Here is a 20472-nt window from a genome sequence, read left to right as displayed (position 1 = left end):
TACCTTCCAGTATTCCAAGCTGTCAGTCAAGAATTCAGACCTGTAACTATGAGTTGTATTTGTGGTGCTTCTTCTTTCAATATGAGTATATATAGATACAGTCATTGTACACTTATAGTTAATTTTAAAGCCGGTGTTTTCCGTCCTGATGTTGCAATAAAGATAAGTAAATGAACGTAGGCCCTATCTACCACAATGCAAACATTAGCCTGCTGCAGGAACATATTTACGAAGATGCACCGTGATAATAATATACACAGACTGCAACATTCAGTATCCATAGGAGTTTACTGTTTACTATTTGTCACAAGTTGGCTATAGGATAAAAATTAAGAATCTTTTAATAGCACCATACTTCCTTTCCTTCCTTAGCAAACAATATATTTCAAAAAAAAAAAAACTAATGCGTTGAATTTCTTCACCGTATGTATCTTATCAGATTTTCTTTGATTTTTTAGTCCTTGACATGTTGTGAAGTTTCTGATCAGTAGTAAAGACCATAATAGAGGGAGACTGTCAAATTAGGGGGAGACTTTCAAGCTAGCTGAAAGAAATGAAGAGTGTTAACGCTGTAAGCGTTGCACTGAAAGACCACAATCCTTAGTATGCAGCGCCATCAGAAGATGGCTGAAGACAAATGGTGATTTTTGTGGTCTGTTTAGTGCGCATCAAATACCATTTAATTAAATGCTTTATTCTAATACCAACAATTTTGTAAATACCCCAGAGCTTTCGGGGAACCACCAATGGTCCCCCACCTTGGCGTTGCCTCTGGACCCCAACAGGGGCCGTAGGCCCTTGGGGAGCGCTTGTGTCATTCCAACCTCAAGCCTCCGCCCTATGAATATGTTGGGCTCCTAGAAATTGAAGTAGCTACACCCCTGGAAAATAATAATAGAAATCGTTCAGACAGTATAGAAGCTCAAAGGAAAGAGTCAAGCTGAGTCCTCTGCCCCTTCATTTCAACAGAGTTTCATTAGTTCTAGTTAGGTATTGGCTTGTGCAAGTGTAGATTTACTGTAAATGATTTAAATAATTACTACTTCATTAACTATAAAGGATCAGTTTAATCTGAGATGGATTATCTGCGGAGTACCAAGCATCCGTTTGGGTTTGGTGATCCTGTGCTTTGACCTTGGTTGTGTGCGGTCCATCTGTCATAGTGGCTTAAAGCAAAGATATGCATCTGGTAGTTTATTTTGCAATTATTGTTAGTGGTTTGCATTATTTGGTGTGATATATCCAATAATTTAGTCTTTCAGAAGCATGTGTTGGGGTAGAGTTCCAGAGGTGTCAGTAAGGTGGACAGAGAAGGGTCACTAAAGGGAAATATGGGGAATCAATCATGGATGTAAACATACACGCTCATCCATTAAGTCTTCATCAGAAAGATGGGTTTTTTCTTGGGGGGGGGGGGGGGTTTCCTTCAAATGTTCTAAGATGTATTTATTTGTTGATATTGTGCATTCCTAAATCTGTGTTTCTATTTCTCGTGAAAGGGAAAAGATTGTAACACACAGAACCGTAACCTTCCAGACGGACCCTGGTCCTCTCATACCACACCCCAGTTATAACCCTGCCCATCCCCACCCCAGTTTTAACCCTGCCCATACCCCACCCCCAGTGTTGGTATACAGGTGTATCTGTTGTGATGTGGGAATAGTACTTGTTACATTGTAGTTAGAGACTATAGTAAACCAATAGTTTATCCTATCATTGTTTCTGTGTAGTTTGTCCGAACAGTAAAACTGCTCTGCTCAAGAGTTTAAATGGAGTTATACTTTATGTGGATGTCTTAAAATGATCTTTTGTGAACATAGATTGAAATGCAACAATGCCAAGAAGCTTTTGATTACATCTACTTGTGCTCAATGTACGTGTACAGTAAATAACGTTGATAATGAACAGTACCAACTATTCATGTTTTGTAATCTCTTGACTCTGTTGGTGTTCTGCTTGACATATAATATTGAGAGATAGATGATAGATATATTTATGAAAGAATGGCTTAAAGCCCGATATGTGATAGTCCAAGCGAATAGAGAAATTGATAGCTAGGAACGTTTCTGTATATATTCTGGTTTTCAGGATATTCAGATAAAAATGTTTAATTGGTGGATACGTCAGCTCCTTATTACATGCCTCAATGGTAATCCATTGTTTTACAATTTTTAATAACCTAACCAAAGATATTTTATATTAAATTCTTATAAAGCACATCTCTGGATAACATGAATACAAGTTGTCCTTGACAAATTTGTAATACATTGTAAACATCATTTGAGGGTCTAAAAGTCTTATGTTTGCCTATTTGAGATTTGTGTTGCATCTCAGGAACTGACCTGATAGTCTGTGTATTAGACTAGGTAGCCCAGCCACTTTAATTCATGTGCCTCCGTGTTTTAAGGGTCATTTCTCAGAAAATTAATTTATAGAAATCCAACCTGGACAGATAACAGTTTCTTTCTTACTAAATGTTACTCTCAATATTATTGCCATTACATATTAAATTGTGGTAAAAAACTTTACTTTTAATCACAAACCATAAGATTACCTCAACATTTTCCAACTTTTTCCAGTATTGAATAATCTTCAACAAAAGGGTAATTTTAATCACTTTTCCTGTGTTCATTTTACAACGTCAATTAATTAAAAGTTTATTAATATGATATGACTATAGCAATAAACGAGCACTTTTGAATAATAAAAGTGGTTTTAATAACAAAATGGGATAAAGTCTTGGTTAAACGAAGATAAGAGCGAATAATTATATAACGTAGCTGTCCTTTTGGTCTCATATAGTAATTTAAAATTGTTCTTGCATACATGTCCGTAATCGAAAATTACTTCATAGCTCAACCCATTAAGTTCTTTCATATATGATATAAAACTACGTATTCCAATCATTTCTATACATGTCAATGTCATAGAACGGAACTTGTACCAAGTATTGACTTGGCATTAGATGTAATAATGGGTCCTCCTTGCAAAATTGTTTATCTGATCTGAATTTATGCCTTTAGTACTTGATCATCACGTTACATTGAGTGTGATTTTTTTTTTGTCTTCAATAATCGAACAACAGATGTGGTAAGGCCTTAGTTGTTTAAAGAGTTTATACCATAAATAATTATGTACGTGACAAAATAACAAAATAGTCCTCTTATTTATACTACCGGTCATGTGAGGAACTATGTAATCAGCGACGTCTAAATTATCACAAGTTTTCGAAAATGCCTTGATTAAAAAAAAAAACTCCATCCCCATTGGTTCTTCAATTTCTTTTGACACCTTGTTTGTCTGTCTGCTTGATAAAGTGTTAGTTGACGTTCATATCCCACATAAGTGTGCATGATGCTAATTAGTGAGGAAAGATTTATTAAGCAATGAATTTGAGAGCACTGAGTAGCAGTTGTGACACGATATCTAGATCATTCACTGCATTATCTTTTTTCTTTTCTTTTCGTTTTTACATTTTTATATTTTTTGTTATTGCTAAATTACAGCATTGTTTTGGTGGCAGACGATGTAACGCTTATCCTAGAGAGGAGGAATCTACACTTTGCTAGTTGCACACCGAAAACCCTATCTCAATATCATTTCCCTAACCCGAGAAAAAAGTTGATTGATTGTAACACATTATGACTAGATAAAATTTCCATTACAAATCACAGTTTTTCTGCTTAATTGCCCATGGCGACGTCATTCTCTACGCTGTTGCCAGATGTATCCACAAAATATCACACAATTCGGGAAAGTTATAATCATCGCCATACAATTTGCTATGCAGGGGTATGGTTGTGAAATAAAGATACAGAACATTTTCAGAATTTTGTCAAGCAATCAACTTGAACCACCTGAATATATCCTTTTCAACTTTGACAGAGTAATAGTATGTGATTAAACCTCCTTCCGATACCATTCGAGGGTACGAGCACTACCACGCTTCATGTTTACAGCGCGAGCGTTCACCCTTCGAGAAAATGGAACAACCTTATGCCTACCGGCGCGAAAGTCGCGGAGGTGTAACCCTCCCCACTTTTTCACATCTGACCATGTTGGTAATTTTGGTTTAGTTCCTTCGTATCGAAAATTGCCTGAATCACTGAGCTTTCTACCTCTGAGATAAGATATGAAGTAATCCATATTATTATAATATTCACGATAGAAGTTACAATTCCTGTTCTCCATAGAAAAGAACCGTTTCATCTTTGGATCTACATCCAATGCTGCACGAAGGAACAAACTCGATTGGACTTTCACATCAGTTGGTAGATCCGCACCATCCATCTCCAAAAGCCAATTCAAGGTTTCCGTCAAGATGACAGCATAAGGGTTCTCCTTGTTAAGGAGGGGCTCAAGGGTCCCCAGCACTGTTCCCACTTGGTGGTAATCTATCAGATTGGATGTAAAAATACGATCAAATTTCGGACTGTCGGTCAGAAGTGATTCAATGTTAAGAAAATCTTCAACGAAGGTCTTTATGATCAGTCGTTTCTCATTCATCATTTTCGTCACTTTGATGACGCAATCAGTGGTGAAGGCATGACACATTTCGGTGACCGAGTCACAGTCGATGTGTTGAATCATATCAAGATAATCCCACATCTGAAACGGAAAACAATCAACTCTGACGCAGTATGTAAATACAAAATCATGAGGAATGGACTCCCCTGGTCGGAAAGTCTTGCTCGGTAGACGACCAGTGAAGGTCGGGTTGCAATACTGCAATGTCGTCCCTAGTCGTTTATCTCCGGAAGCTATTATACCGTCTTCGATCCATTTGCGAATCGACGGTGCGTGTCGCTTCGGAACTTGATCGATGTATCCATCGGTTCTCTCAAATGCTATAGGGTCGCGGTAATAGATAAGATTCCTCTGCTGTCTAATACTGAAACCAACTTTTGTCCATATCCCTGCCTCGAGGTTCTTCCAGCCAAGCCATACTCCACGCAAAGTGTTGTAGGACCTCTCACTTACTTCAAGCACACCGTTCGTTCTCTGTTTCAGTTGCATGGAGTCCATCTCGATGAGACTTTTGAGGGAGTCTTGGAGGAGGGAATACTCTTCCTCAGAGAGAAGGAGAGACAGCCAAATAGACGAAATAATCGGAGCGGTGTAGTCTAGTGATGAACTAAACATGTAGAGAAGAAGGACATTTCTGGCCATGGCGAACGGGTCAATATCATTCAAAACAAACTTCAGGCTACCAGTGAAGTTTACAGGGAGTGAATACGCCGTCTTGATCATCTGACGTAGGTCACCGCAAGCAGGAAGTAAAATGCTAAAGTCGGAAGCAAACTTTTCACTTTTGTTAAGGTCAGCAGCTGACGAACTGCCCTTCCCTTTGTTACTTTCTAGATTTAGGAGGTCGTTAGCGAAAGAATTACTGAAATAATAAGGAAAATCTTCAAAGTATTTCGGCGGTTGCAATGCTGTTTGCTTTACTCTTTTTTTCCAAATTTGACAAACAGGTTTGTGCCGTTTCCAGTGTCGCTTCTGGCAATCACCATTACAGTAATTCGTTGTCAAGCAGCCAGCACACTAGAGAAGAAATTATTTTAAAAAAAACTGTAGCTAACAAGATTCATAATCGTATGGTGCAATACTTCTCCTAGTCCTTTACATCAGTCTCACAGCAACAAAGGAAGTAAGAAATCATAACAGACTCCTAACTCCCAACCGAACTAAGGCCGATTCAAAACGTTTCGCTATATAAATCTGCTGATTTTGTTACTCAAGTGAAGTTCTAAAATTAATTTAAAGCGATGACCCACATATTCATGTGAAGACGATGTACTTGTTAAATAAATAACCATACACATTTCTACATATTTATATGTGAGTAAACTTTCAGTAACATACCCGCAAAACCCCCTCGACCCTCCCGTGACCTTGCTCCATGTATAAATACAACCTGTGTATAGCTTACTTGATATTTAGCTCCAATTTTCCGACAATTTCCGCACGTTTTGGTTGACCATGTAGGACATTCTACACTTTTGTGACGTAGCTGGTCAGCTTCTTTGCACTTTTGACTGCAGTATTGAGCAATTTTACACGAATCGCATATAACCATTCCTTGTCGTAACTTTAAGTTACACCGCCAGCAAAATCCTTCCTTCACGTCCATTGTTTGGGAAAATCTATTATGATAAACAATATTTAAGAAGAATCAATCAGGTAACAAGGGTTGCATACAAACGTATATATATATATACTTAAACTATTTCAACAACCGCTCGCAGTATGTTCAACTAGGAGATATCGTTCATTCCGATATTACTCATTGCAGTACTGGTGCCCCACACGTGACAGTTCTAACACCATTTCTGCTTACTGTCTACACATCTGAAATTCGCTCAACAAACCCTAACTGTACCTTAGTGAAATTTGCTGATGACACTGTCCTTATTGGTTCGGTTTCTGATGGCAACCATAACATGTACCCTGAACAGATTATCAGATTCGTAGACTATTGTGATGGAAACTATTTCGAATTAAATGTAACTTAAACCAAAGAAATGGTTATTGATTTTAGAACTAGACATAAGGTATTAGCAAACGATGTGATAATTAAAGGTAGTATTGTTGAAAGGGTTAGTAGTTACAAATATTAGGGGTGATAATTGATGATAAATTAATTGGGGTGAACACATAGATTATGTTGAAAAACGGCTAAAACCAAGATTATACTGCTTACGTAAGCGGAATACTTTTAATATAAATCCAGATATTCTCGCCATCTTCTATAACTCCTTTACCTGTAGTGTTTAGAACTATTTTATTACTTGCTGGGGAGGTAATGCGCAAGGTACCAGCATAAGGGTTCTGGATGTTGTTATTTAACGTGCTTGTAAAATTATTAGGAAAAGTCTTTCGTCAGTGGCCTCGGTCTACGAGAATTGTGTGCGAGACAAGCTAGCTGCTGTCCGTGTAGAAAGATCACAGTCACCCATTGCACAATCCTCTAACCAACCGTATCATTGCTCGTATCGGTAGTTTGAGGTCGCTGACGTCACAAAAAAAGACATCGTTCTTCGTTTATAGGCACTGCCATTAGTATTCACAACAAGAACTTCACGGGGTAGGGGGGGGGTGGCCGTTAGTAACGCTTAGTTGCGCTGTCGAAGCTAGTTAGTGTATATTTTGTTTAGACTGCATTTAACTGTTGTATATTATCAATGTTTTTTTGTATTTTGTATCATTCATTGTATCAATGTTCTTTGTATTTTGTATCATTCATTGTATTGCTCACCGCAGATAAGTAATTTCCATCTGGGATTCAATAATATTGACTTATTTACTTACTTAGGTTTGTGATACAGACCCATAGCTAGCCAAAAGCCCAAAGGATAGAAAGCATAAGCTGATACTGGGAGGCTGGTACAGGGGGAGTAAAGTAATTAACATTTAAAGCCGGGGTAAAAAAATACTGTATATTTGAATCCAATGAACTTGTGCTTCAGTTGCCAGGTCTATGTTTAACTCAGTATGCACCATTTGACGTTTATGTTTCTGTTGTGAATATTCTCCCAACCCTCCTTCCCTTACTCGTGGAATCAGGTTCAGCGGCCACATAGTTATAACACCCTTTATGAAATTTTGGATCTGAACAGCCTGGAACTGAGTGATGGATATACGCTTATATCAAATATCTATGTGAGCGAGTTAAACTATGCTGTACATTCAAGGGCGTATGAATCTCATTTGGAGCACCAAATTGCATCTAAGTCCAGGTGAAAATCCAAAATATTTATAAAATGGAGTGGGTGTTGAAGTGTGCTATTTTGCACCAAATTGCATCTGAGGCCACCTGGATATGCAAAAAATTCCAAAGGGGAGGGGGCATCCGACGCACGTTGTGAAGTCCTTCAAATCACCAACAGTTAACGCTACGCGTGAGCTATCAAAGTATATGAACCTGAAAATTCGTTGTTCATACACAAAAAGGCATAGTATTGTTGAAACAGCACATCACGAAAATAAACATATGGACTATGGAACTCACGTCTTTGATGACACATGCATGGTTCAATTTCAAATCCTACCTTAATTCGCCTGCTGATATATTTGCTATCGTCGTGAAGTGGAGGTTTTTTGTGCGTAAAACCAACATATAAGCATCGGATCTTAAGGAGCTTGAATAGGAACAAATAATTTTATTCACCTGAAACTATTCCAGACTCAAAATATTAAACACAGAGCAGTCTACTCGCAATTTGTTCGATGCAAGGCTAGGTGTGAAGTAAGCTGTCCCGTCTCTCTGGTATGCAATGCATAATTTCTGTAATCCTGTGGCATGCTCACGAAGTTAAATATATGTGCGGGGATTTCCGTCTGGTATTGCAACATGCGACAGAATTGACTGGTTAGGGTCTGAATATAGCAGTGGCGCATAGCCTTCTTAGAATAGTTGGTACCCGCAGCGGATCCTTCCTTTGTCACCCCGTTCGGGGAAGCCGTCCTGGGGGAAGGGGTCTTATGGAAAAATTTGTGTTTATGTAAGGTGGCTTGGATTCAAAACTGTGCTATCTTTGGAAAGGGTTTGAACTGATTATGTGCAATACTTGGCAAGGCACCCTCCGGACGACCCGCATGCATAGTATGGCAAACAAAGAAAACAATAAATAAGATATAATTGTTAAAAAGTAATGAAGAAAAAAAACAGATAATGAAAACCGATATGACACATGCATAGTTCAATTTCAAATCCAACTTTCGCCTGCTGATATATTTACTATCGTCGTGAAGTGGAGATTTTTTGTGCGTAAAACCAACAGATAAGCATCGAATCTTAAGGAGCTTGAATAGAAACAAATAATTCTACTTACCTGAAACTATTCCAGACTCAAAATATTAAACACAGAGCAGTATACTCGCAATTGTTCGATGCAAGGCTAGGTGTGAAGTAAGCTGTCCCGTCTCTTTGGTATGCAATGCCTGTAATTTCTGTAATCCTGTGCATGCTCACGAAGTTAATTATGTCTACGGGGATTTCCGTCTGGTATTGCGACATGCGACAGAATTGACAGGTCAGGATCTAAGTATAACAGGAAATATTTGTGTTTATGTAAGGTGGCTTGGATTCAAAATGGTGATATCTTTGAAAGGGGTTTGAACTGATTACATATTCAAGGCATTTACAAAGAAAACAATAAATAAGATATTATTATTAAAAAAGTAATAAAAAAAAACAGAGAATGAAAACCGATTTGACCGATATGTAACAAGTATTCCTCTACATGAATCAATCATGCTCACTTACTACCATGTACGTTCGCACACTTCGGTGTTTCAATAGCCAGGTTTGAAAATCAAATAACCCAACGATTAGCGGACGAAATTGAGCCGGGTTTATCGGGTGTGTAAGCCTGCGGGAGTGGCGCAGCAAGCAGCAGTGCATCAATGGACATGGGGTACGGAACAAGAGTCCATATTTGTTATATTTGGCACTTCTAGATGCCCGGATATGGCTGGCACTCTCGGGCATTCTTTGCTGACGACAATGATTTCTTTTGAATTCCAATTTTCTTCGAATAGTCTGTATATCGTGACTGAATTTGATCGTTTTCTTTAGTACGTCAACTTTAGTGGATCGTCTCTCGAGGGTGTGTACTGTAGGCCAATTAGCTTTATTGGGACCGACTGAATTGACTGGCCCAGCTGCGTTTTAAAAACTTGAAACTTATAAAGTGATCATTTGCTTTATAATTACAGCATGTAGAGACCCATTGTGTACACTGTTATTGGCTGGGAGTATAGGGCTGCAGCACTTTCAGGTATATATTTTTGGCCTCTGCTAGTGATTTTGAAGCAAATCAATACATGTCAGAAAGAGACATTTGGTTCTGTGGTATCTCAGAGCCTCACAGTGGGTCCAGGGGCGAAGCAACGTTTCGGAGATTTCTTGTTCTCTCATAGCCTCAGGTTAGAAAGCACGAAACTACATGTCAGGCACAGCAGTTAAGTTTCTCCGGAATGGATTCTTAGCCCTGGTGGGGGCTTCAGCTGTGAAGTTTTCAGATGTTTAATTCAAGAACAAAGATACATTTTGAGAGAAGAATAAAACATAAAGATATAATGCATCTAATTCGAAAGAAAGAAATTTAAAAAAAAAGAAGATCTGTAGTAGACCTTTTAAAATATGAGCTTCAATCCAGGTAGAATTTCTATTCTATACTGTCTCGCGTACGGGATACACGAGAAGAATCTATACGAAAACTAAGTTAAGTCAAACCAGTGCTGTCAATGCCAATTGAAAGTGGGTGAGTGGGTCGGTGGTGGGCATAAATTACTGGTTTCTCATTAAATTTATGCTATAATTGAATGCCATTATTCATATTTCAAACCGGTTACAAAGTTCAACTTTTCATCTGGTGGTCGAGCAGATCAGAATAAAACATTAATAACTACTAATCTTATGTAGCTCTATTTGTTTGAGCTCTCGTTATGAGATGCACAAGTCACTATGAGCCTGAATGATATGCCAAGCGCCTATACGAGTCAGTCACTAAACCTGGGTGGGGATGGGGACATTTGATATTGTGTCCCCGCCCTTCAGAAATTGGGGCGTATCCCCTGCCCCTCACCCACATGTTTGACGCCCCTGAGTCGAACTGAGGGTTACTCTCCGTTTATTGCTTACATATTGTGTGTCCGCTTCCTACAACCACCGTTCCCCTCTGCCCTCTTATCTTAGCATTTAAACTGCACATACAAAACAGATACAAAAGAGACATTGAAATCCTGCACAGAGTGAGCAGGCTAATTGCATGATAAGAGCTATATATTATAGGTGCATGGCTGTAGATACAACCTGTAACATTACTTTTCAATTTTTGAGAAATGACCTTGTAAACATCTGACACTAATCAATAAAGTGGTAGACTACACAGTGCTGATGGTCTCAAATATCATAATAAAGCTGTGCATTTCAAAGGGGGAAAAGGAGAAATGATGTTGAAATAATACAATACAATGGTATGTTCTGGGAAAAAATGCAATACATGTTGACTGCATTCACACCTTGTAATGCCAAAATCTTAACACAATCTTAACACAGTACAATTGGGTCCATTTGTGCGATGCATTTGAGTACATTATTTAAATTTATCTGACGGTATAATGATTTTTCTTTATTACTGACGAGTTTCCTTATGTATTGGAGATTAACAAGCCAGTTTTATTCGTTCAGTGTAGAATTTTGATGGTTTTAGTCGGCGGCCCGTGTAGCTCTGAAAAAAGTCAAACAACAGTAAATCAGAAACCAGAAACAGATTGGTGAAGCTCAATCTAAAAATAAATGTGCGAAAGGCCTAACAGAAATATATATACAACAGAATGGAAAACAAATAACGTATCGAGAACGGATACATAACATGTAGAGAACTGGAATGAACGTATGAAACGGAGATAATATAATGGGGAACAGAAAAGGAACGCTGTGGGAACGGAACCGGACCTTATAGGTAACGAAAATAGAACGTATATGGTATACCGTATACGGATACATAACAGGGGAATGGGAGCGGACCTCATAGGTAACGGAAATAAAACGTATAGGGTACGGATACGAGGAATGGAAGCGGACATGATAGGTAACGGAAATAAAACGTATAGGGTACGGATACATAACTTGTAGAGGAATGGAATGGAAGCGGACATGATAGGTAACGGAAATAGAACGTATAGGGTACGGATACATAACATGTAGACGAATGGAATGGAAGCGGACATGATAGGTAACGAAAATAGAACGTATATGGTATACCGTATACGGATACATAACAGGGGAATGGGAGCGGACCTTATAGGTAACGGAAATAAAACTTATAGGGTACGGATACGAGGAATGGAATGGAAGCGGACATGATAGGTAACGGAAATAAAACGTATAGGGTACGGATGCATAACATGTAGAGGAATGGAATGTAAGCGGACATGATAGGTAACGGAAATAAAACGTATAGGGTACGGATACATAACATGGAGAGGAATGGAATGGAAGCGGACATGATAGGTAACGGAAATAGAACGTATAGGGTACGGATACATAACATGTAGAGGAATGGAATAAAAGCGAACATTATAGGTAACGGAAATAGAATGTACAAGGAACGGAAGCAGAACTACTATGGAACGGGAGCAGAAGTTACAGCGAACGCTCAAAAAATGAAGAAAGAAAATGAACCATTAACACATAGTTATTGTTGAATGTTCCGTTAAGTATTCTCTACATGTGCGGAAAGTTCTGTCTATCATAGAAACAGAGGAACTACCGTTGATATTAGTTATATTATGATATCGAAGGCTGCACGCTGCTCAATAACATATTCAAGCGCTGGGTAAGTAGATGGGTATTGTCCTCTCCATAAATGAATGAAAAATATTTCCTTTGATGACAAATTATATAGTCCTGTCAGTGGGTTGTATAGTCGTGGTAATGCTTCCATGGTACTCACTGCATTAGCCACTAATTGGCGAAACAATCAAACCCGGACCGCCCCGTCATGGCCTGTTGTGGTAATGCCTTGTAAGTTTAAAGGCGACGGTAAAACTTCACATCTGCGATGAAGATTCCGGGACAAAGGTTGGAACCGCAAGGACACATCGGTTGTAATTATGTGATAATCAATCAAAAGAAGAAGGAAAATTTTGATATAAGCTGCCGGGTCATGATACACGATCAACATACTGCTACGGATTCAATATTTACCATGAAAGGTTATCTAATGGCTCCCTACAGACAACGGTTAGACGGGAGTAACATACAAGTTACCGACGACGTCATCAATGGACAGTGAGTTTGAATGATATTACTATTGGGTTAGGGGGTTCAAAGACAGTGGCGGAGCCTGGGGTATTGGTCAGGGGGCGAGAATGGTCTGTAGGGCGCTTTCGACACTATCTAAGCGGAGCGCCTTAAGGTTGGCGCGGAGTGCACAGAAATTTTTTGAGCAAAGTTACTCCCTAGATCACCGGAAATGACCCTTTCCGGGCCATGCTAGTTTGCAGATAAACGAAGAATAAATAGGTGTCATCGCCATTTTGTCAGATAATTACACCAACAAAATGTGATAAATGTCAATAGGTAGATGAGAGCACAATAAAAAAGTCAATAATCGAGTATAAGTAAAAAGTGGTTAAAGCTGAAAAGGGCGCCAGCAGTCCATTTGAGTTCGTCAGGGAGGGGGGGGGGGCATCCGCCCACTGACTGTATGGACGCTCCGCCACTGTTGAAAGACATGTGATTTCATGTACAGATGATCTTATAAATCGCGGTTCGGTGTTAGAAATTGGTGTGTGAGTTTACAAAAGGAGTTCCATCTTCTCGATACCATTCAAGGATACGGCTACTTCCACGACATCTGGAAACAGTCCGGGCGTTTACCCTTCGGCAAAGTGGTACAACCTTATTTCTACCTGAGCGAAAGTCACGATGACTAAGTTTACCCCAATTTCTCAAATCCAACCAAGTTGGAGGTTTTCTCCTCGACTGCCCAGAATAGGGTACCTCTGGTTCATGGATTGTTCTAGCCCGTAGATAAGTTACAAAATATATCATGTTATTGTAGAATTCTCGCATTATGTTAACCGTGTTATCCCTTGACTCGGCGAGTACACTTTGCACAAGTGAATCACTACAATATCGTAATATTAATTTGATTCTAATGTTCGGATCAGTAGGAAGGTCTGCATCCTTCTCCAAATAACCGTACCAATTAATTGTCTCAGTAAGAAGAACGGCGTGTGGATTATCATTACTCAGAAGGGGTTCCGACGTCTCCAACACGACAGATATTTTGTGGTAGTCAATCAGATTTGAGGCGAATATGCTGTCGAATTGAGCATTGCGGGGTAAAAGCGGTTGAAGTCTCAAGAAGTCTGAAATATAAATTCCCAACTTCATCCTTCTTTGCTTGATCATGTTCGTTGTTATGGTAACACATTTGGTGGTAAACGCATGACACATTTCTGTGACGGAGTCATGGTCTTCGTTCTTGATCATGTCTAGATAGTCCCACATCTGGAAGGGAACGCAATCATTATTGACACAGTAATTAAATGTCATATGTGAAGGAATATTGGTTCCTGCATAGAAACTTTGTCCAACTGTCCGACCGGTGAATGTGTAGTTGTAATAGGGTAGTATGTCTTTTTGGGTTTCCTTTGCCATTATAACGCCATCAGAGAACCATTTATCAATGGATGCAGCGTGACGCCTTGGAACTTGACCTATGTATCCCTTAACACTTAATTTTGATTCCTCGTCTTGTAGAACCATATTTTGTCTCTCTTCTTCCAACTTGATACAATCCTTACTGCCTTTTTGACACTGCAGTTTGTCCCATCTTATCCAAACTTCACGCATTGCGTTGTATGAATGCGCACTGACATCAACTACATCGCTCGTGCTTTCCTTGAACCGGGCGGCGTCCATCTCTATGAGTCTATGGAGCGATGTACGGAGGAGGGTGTACTCTTGCTCAGAGAGATGGAGTGATAACCAGATGGATGCAATCGTTGGAGCGATGACCTCGGTAGATAAACTTATCATATAGAGTAGCAGGACATTTCTGGCCATGACGAACGGGTCAATATCATTCAAAACAAACTTCAGGCTACCAGTGAAGTTTAAAGGGAGTGAATACACCGTCTGGATCATCTAACGTAGGTCACCGCAAGCAGGAAGTAAAATGCTGTAATCTTGTTGAGCGGACTCTCCATCATTTTTGTCTCTCATTTCGTTACTCTCCAAGTTCAAGAGGTCATTCGCAAATGAATTACTAAAATAAAACGGATAGTCCTGCGTGCTGGATAATAGCAGCCTGGATGCGAGGTTCTTGGCTTTTTTCTTCCAATGAACACAGTCACGCTTGTGGCTCTCCCAGTGTAACTTTTGGCAAGTATCATTGCAGTACATGATCGATAAACACCCACAGCACTGTTAAAGAAATAAGAAGAAAAAAGCTTTTTTAGCTGTGCTGCAATCCTCGAAAAACAACACGCTCTTACACTTGTTCGATAAAACTGCTAGGAATAAACGTTACGAGAACGAATGATTGGTTTGTACATTAAATTTTCAGATCCTCCATGCATTCATACGGATGGATCTTTATTATTATTCAACACATAACAAAATACGTTCATTTAGCCTTATTTAATGCATTGTGTATCACTAGATGAGTTTTGTGCTGATTGACATATTCTCAGTTGAATAACGAACACGTCCAAAATCATGATCTGACAATCTCTTACGTCTGCATAAATAAATATTGTTTGGGGGAGACGAACAGCCCAATTGTGACGAGCATCCAAACATCTTTATGAGTGCAAATGGCGTTTTTTTCTCAGCAAACGCAATGATTGTCGCAAATGTGTCCATTCTGACAACCGTCCGAACTTATTAGTCACGACCACTACTTATGATCGTCAGTCAGGGTGGGGGTGGGGTGGGGCATGGCTCAGTCTGGGTATTTTGATAGTCGGAATGCATCACTTTCGGCCTAATTTTCTTCTATCTGAGCGAGGGGGCACCACTCAACCGCCAACACAGTAGATAGCTACAATGACGCAAGGGCAACACCCCTTCCATTATCGTTCGCCTCTTCATGCCATCCCGTAATAGTGCAGGTCCTTACTTTAATCAGTCGGGCACATTTATTATTATTTATTATTGCAACCCTCCGTTTTGAGCTACTTATAAAACCTTAATTATGATCTAAATATGTCTCAGAATTCACCTCTTGAATTCGAACTTTCTAATCCCTTTTTGAAAGTTGACCCTTGTTATACATGAAAGTTGGCGTCATTGACAGAACGGCAGCACTCTTTCGTTTTTCAAATACTTTATTTATATTTGCGCCTAGCATGTAAAGATTCAAGTATACTACCTAACTCACTCGGAGCAATTTTGGAGTTTATTATAATTTATTAATTAAAAAAATTGTACCGTACTTAAAGTTACATGTATATACATCTATTCATTTGACGTTCAAAACTTATATAAAACAATTCTGAGGGCGGACCCCTATACCCCCTTTACAGGGGTCGGCCACAATGTCCCAAGTGCAGCTCCCTCCTTTATTTTAGAAAAAAAGCTGTATTCACCCCATTGAAGTTAATCAGTCGGGGGATATTTTGACACCCCCCCCTCCTTCACTTTTGAAATCCTGTGTACGCTAATGAATATGGTAATTATGTAAGAATGAATGGATTACCTTCCAGTATTCTGAATGGATTCCAAGCTGTCAGTCAAGAATTCAGACTTGTAATTATGAGATGTATTTGTGGTTCTTCTTCCTTCACTATGAGTATATATAGCTATTGTCATTGTACACCTATAGCTAATTTTTTAAGCCGATGTTTTCCGTCCTGATGTTGCAATAAAGATAAGTAAATGAACGTAGGCCCTTTATATTCCGATGCAAACATTAGCCTGCTGCAGGCAGTGGCGGAGCGTCCATACAGTCAGGGGGCGAATGCCTCCCCCCCCCCCTGACGGACTCAAATGGACTGCTGGCGCCCTTTCAGGTTTTTACCACTTTTTAATTATTCACGATAATTGACTTTTTTATTGCGCTCTCATCTACATATTGATATTTGTCACATTTTATGGCGATGACACACATTTATTCTTCATTTATCTGCAAATTAGCAAGGCCAGGAAAGGGTCATTTCCGACGATCTAGGGTGTATCTTTACACAAACACAAAAATTCTGTACGCTCCGCGCCAACCTGTGGTGGCGCTCCGCTTAGATAGTGTCGAAAGCGCCCCTACAGACCATTCTCGCCCCCTCTGACCAATACCCCTAGCGTCGCCACTGGCTGCAGGGACATGTTTACGAAGATGCAGCGTGATAATAATATACACAGACTGCAACATTCAGTATCCATAGGAGTTTACTGTTTACTATCTGTCGCAAGTTGGCTATAGGAGAAAAGCTAAGAATCTTTTAATAGCACCATACGTCCTTTCCTTCATAAGCTAAATATATATTTTTTTTAAAAAGAAAAAAACTTCTAATGCGGTGAATTTCTTTACCGTATGTATCTTATCATGTTTTATTTTTTATTTTTTAGTCCTTGACATTTTGTGAAGTTTCTGATCAGAAGCAAAGACCATAATAGAGGGAGACAGTCAAATTAGAGGGAGACTTTCAAGCTAGCTGAAAGAAATGAAGAATGTTAACGCTGAAAGCGTTGCGCTGAAAGACTTTAATCCTTATTGTGCAGCGCCATCAGAAGACGGCCAAAGACACATGGTGACTTTTGTGGTCTGTTTAGTGCGCATCCAATGCAATTTGAAGATAGTTAAATGCGTCATTCTAATGCCCATAATTTTGTAAATACCCCAGAGCTTTCTGGGAACCACCAATGGTCCCCCACCTTGGCGTTGCCTCTGGACCACAACAAGGGCCGTAGGCCCTTGGGGAGCGCTTGTGTCATTCCAACCTCAAGCCTCCGCCCTATGAATATGTTGGGCTCCTAGATATTGAAGTAGCTACACCCCTGGAAAATAATAATAATAAAAACCATTCAGACAGTATAGAAGCTCAAAGGAAAGAGTCAAGCTGAGTCCACTGCCCCTTCATTTCAACAGAGTTTCATTAGTTTTAGTTGGGTATTGGCTTGTTCATGTATAGATTTACTGTAAATGATTTGAATAAATACTACTTTAATAACTATAAAGGATCAGTTTAATCTGAGATGGATTATCTGCGGAGTACCAATCATCCTTTTGGGTTTGGTGATCCTGTGATTTGACCTTGGTTGTGGGCGGTCCATCTGTCATAGTGGCTTAAATCAAAGATTTTCAGCTGGTAGTTTATTTTGCAGTTATTGTTAGTGGTTTGCATTATTTGGTGTGATATATCCAATAATTTAACTTTTCAGAAGCATTTGTTGGGGAAGAGTTTCAGAGGTGTCAGTAAGGTGGACAGAGAAGGGTCACTAAAGGGAAATATGGGGAATCAATCATGGATGTAAACATACACGCTCATCCATAAAGTCTTCATTAGAAAGATGGGGTTTTTTTTTGGGGGGGGGGGTTTCCTTCAAATGTTCTAAGATGTATTTATTTGTTGATATTGTGCATTCCTAAATCTGTGTTTCTATCTCGTGAAATAGCAAAGATTCTAACACACAGAACCGTAACCTTCCAGTCGGACACTGGTCCTCTCATAACACACCCCAGTTTTAACCCTGCCCATCCCCACCCCCAGTTTTAACCCTGCCCATACCCCACCCCAAGTGTTGGTATACAGGTGTATCTGTTGTGATGTGGAAATAGTAGGCTACTTGTTACATTGTAGTTAGGGACTATAGTAACCCAATAGTTTATCCTATCATTCATTCTGTGTCGTTTGTCCGAACAGTAAAACTGCTCTGCTCAAGAGCTTAAATGGAGTTATACTTTATGTGGATGTCTTAAATTATCTTTTGTGAACATAGATTGAAATCCAACAATGTCAAGAAGCTTTTGATTACATCTACTTGTGCTCAATGTACGTGTACAGTAAATAAAATAGATAATGAACAATACCAAATATTCCTGCTTTGTAATCTTGTGACTCTGTTGGTGTTCTGCTTTACCTATAATATTGAGATATAGATGATAGATATATTTATTTAAGAATGGCTTAAAGCCTGATACGTGATATTCCAAGAGAAAAGGGAAATTAATAGCTAGGAACGTTTTTCTATATATTCTGATTTTCAGGATATTCAGATAAAAAGGTTTAATTGGTGAATACGTCAGCTCCTTATTACATGCCTAAATGGTAATCCACTGTTTTACAATTTTTAATAACCTAACCAAAGATATTTTATATTAAATTCTTATAAAGCACATCTTGGATAACATGAATACAATTTGTCCTTGACAAATTTGTAATACATTGTAAACATCATTTGAGGGTCTAAAAATCTTATGTTTGCCTATTTGAGATTTGTGTTGCATCTCAGGAAATGACCTGATAGTCTGTGTATTAGACTAGGTAGCCCAGCCACTTTAATTCATGTGCCTCCGTGTTTTAAGTGTCATTTCTCAGAAAAATTAATTTATAGAAATCCAACCTGGACAGATAACAGTTTCTTTCAAACTAAATGTTACTCTTCAATATTATTGCCATTTCATATTAAATTGTGGTAAAAACTTTACTTTTTATCATAATTAATCATTTAATCATTATTACTTTTTACCAACATTTTTCAACTTTTCACCGTATTGAATAATCTCCAACAAAAGGATAATTTTAATCACTTTTCTTGTGTTCATTTTACAACGACAATCAATTAAAAGTTTATAAATATGATTTTAATGTTGCAATAAACGAGTACTTTTGAATAATAAAAGGGGTTTTAATAACAAAATGGGATAAAGTCTTGGTTATACGAAGATAAGAGCGAATAATTATATAACGTGGCTGTCCTTTTGGTCTCATATAGTAATTTAAAATGGTTCTTGCATACATGTCCATAATCGAAAATCAATTAATAGCTCAACCAGTGGCGTAGCCAAGGGGGAGGGGGGCGTGGGGTGCGACAGCCCCTACCCCATGAAAGCTTGTCGCCCCCACTGGGATTTTGGGTGTCGAAATAAAATTACATGTGCGAAAAATATATCATTGGTCTGAATGGTTTCGAATCTCCATGATGATCAATCATGAACGACCGCGGACCGGCAGTAGGCTATAGTTGCTGAAAAACCGGACGTGACATAGCGCATAGGCCGGGTTTTCACTTCATGTACCCTGATGCTCGTAAAACCGCTAAAAAAAAACAAATTTTCAAGATAGGAGACAATACTATCGCTGAGAATCAGTCTATCACCCTAATAATGTTTCAGACGCAATCTTTGATCATGTCAGTTTGACCTATAGTTCGGTCATTCAGTATGTCACTTGGCTGAAAGCCCAGTCAATCTTTCCTTATTTTCCACGCGCAACTTGCAAATTTGTCGAAAAATGTCAATGCCGGTGTCAAACTCACAATTTTGTGGTATGACTCCCAGGACGGAAAGTCGAGAAACTTACATGCAGTCGCGGCGGATAGCTTCCTTCGCCTATAGTATGTCCGGGGACATTTTGGGGCATCGTTCCTATGGGCCTATATCTGAGGCCCTGTGGTCATTCCTTAACCGACTTGGTGCAATATAATGTGCCCATTTCGAAGTAAATGTATTCACAGATTGTTAGTTGCCATGGGTTTGAAGTTTGAACAAATGATTGGTATTCTATCCTGAAACCAAGGGCAAAATGGGGCTGGGGTTTCCAGTTCGCCGCATCATTTGTCAACTTGCACTGGGTTCTAATGTTGATGTCAATTGGAATCACTAATAACAGAAATAATCCACCAACAACTATGGCCGCATGAACTTTATTGCAGATTTCCTGAGTGTAATTTTCTTCAAAAATCACGCAACTAGATGGCTGATATCCAGCTTGGCAAGTGCCATCTCCAGCGAT

The 20472-nt window shown here is 39.1% G+C and overlaps 3 protein-coding genes across 4 annotated transcripts in view; all 3 read right to left on the bottom strand.

Annotated features, from left to right (window-relative positions):
• LOC139974557 (uncharacterized) overlaps window positions 1–20472 on the bottom strand; it is a 71725-nt gene that overhangs the window by 26224 nt on the left and 25029 nt on the right. The gene's annotated exons all lie outside the window — the stretch shown is intronic.
• On the bottom strand, window positions 1580–8992 carry LOC139974559 (uncharacterized). Of its 2 annotated transcripts, XM_071981787.1 has the most exons (4): window positions 8835–8962; window positions 8171–8481; window positions 5933–6146; window positions 1580–5544 (listed from the first exon to the last, which is right to left on the bottom strand). In XM_071981787.1, exons 3-4 carry the CDS (start codon window positions 6131–6133, stop codon window positions 3901–3903), a joined length of 1845 nt encoding a protein of 614 aa, XP_071837888.1. In that variant the 5' UTR covers window positions 6134–6146; window positions 8171–8481; window positions 8835–8962; the 3' UTR covers window positions 1580–3900. The 2 variants fall into 2 exon arrangements, with proteins under 2 accessions (XP_071837888.1, XP_071837889.1); XM_071981788.1 differs by lacking the exon at window positions 8171–8481 and having other exon boundaries at window positions 8835–8992.
• On the bottom strand, window positions 12551–14947 carry LOC139974562 (uncharacterized). Its single transcript, XM_071981791.1, has one exon. The coding sequence runs from the start codon at window positions 14666–14668 to the stop codon at window positions 13292–13294; it is 1377 nt and encodes a 458-aa protein (XP_071837892.1). The 5' UTR covers window positions 14669–14947; the 3' UTR covers window positions 12551–13291.

Source organism: Apostichopus japonicus, chromosome 9 (genome assembly GCF_037975245.1).
Source record: "Apostichopus japonicus isolate 1M-3 chromosome 9, ASM3797524v1, whole genome shotgun sequence".
NCBI classification, from domain to species: Eukaryota; Metazoa; Echinodermata; class Holothuroidea; order Aspidochirotida; family Stichopodidae; genus Apostichopus; species Apostichopus japonicus.
Note: the sequence above shows the minus strand (reverse complement) of the source record. Positions and strands in the feature narration are given on the sequence as shown.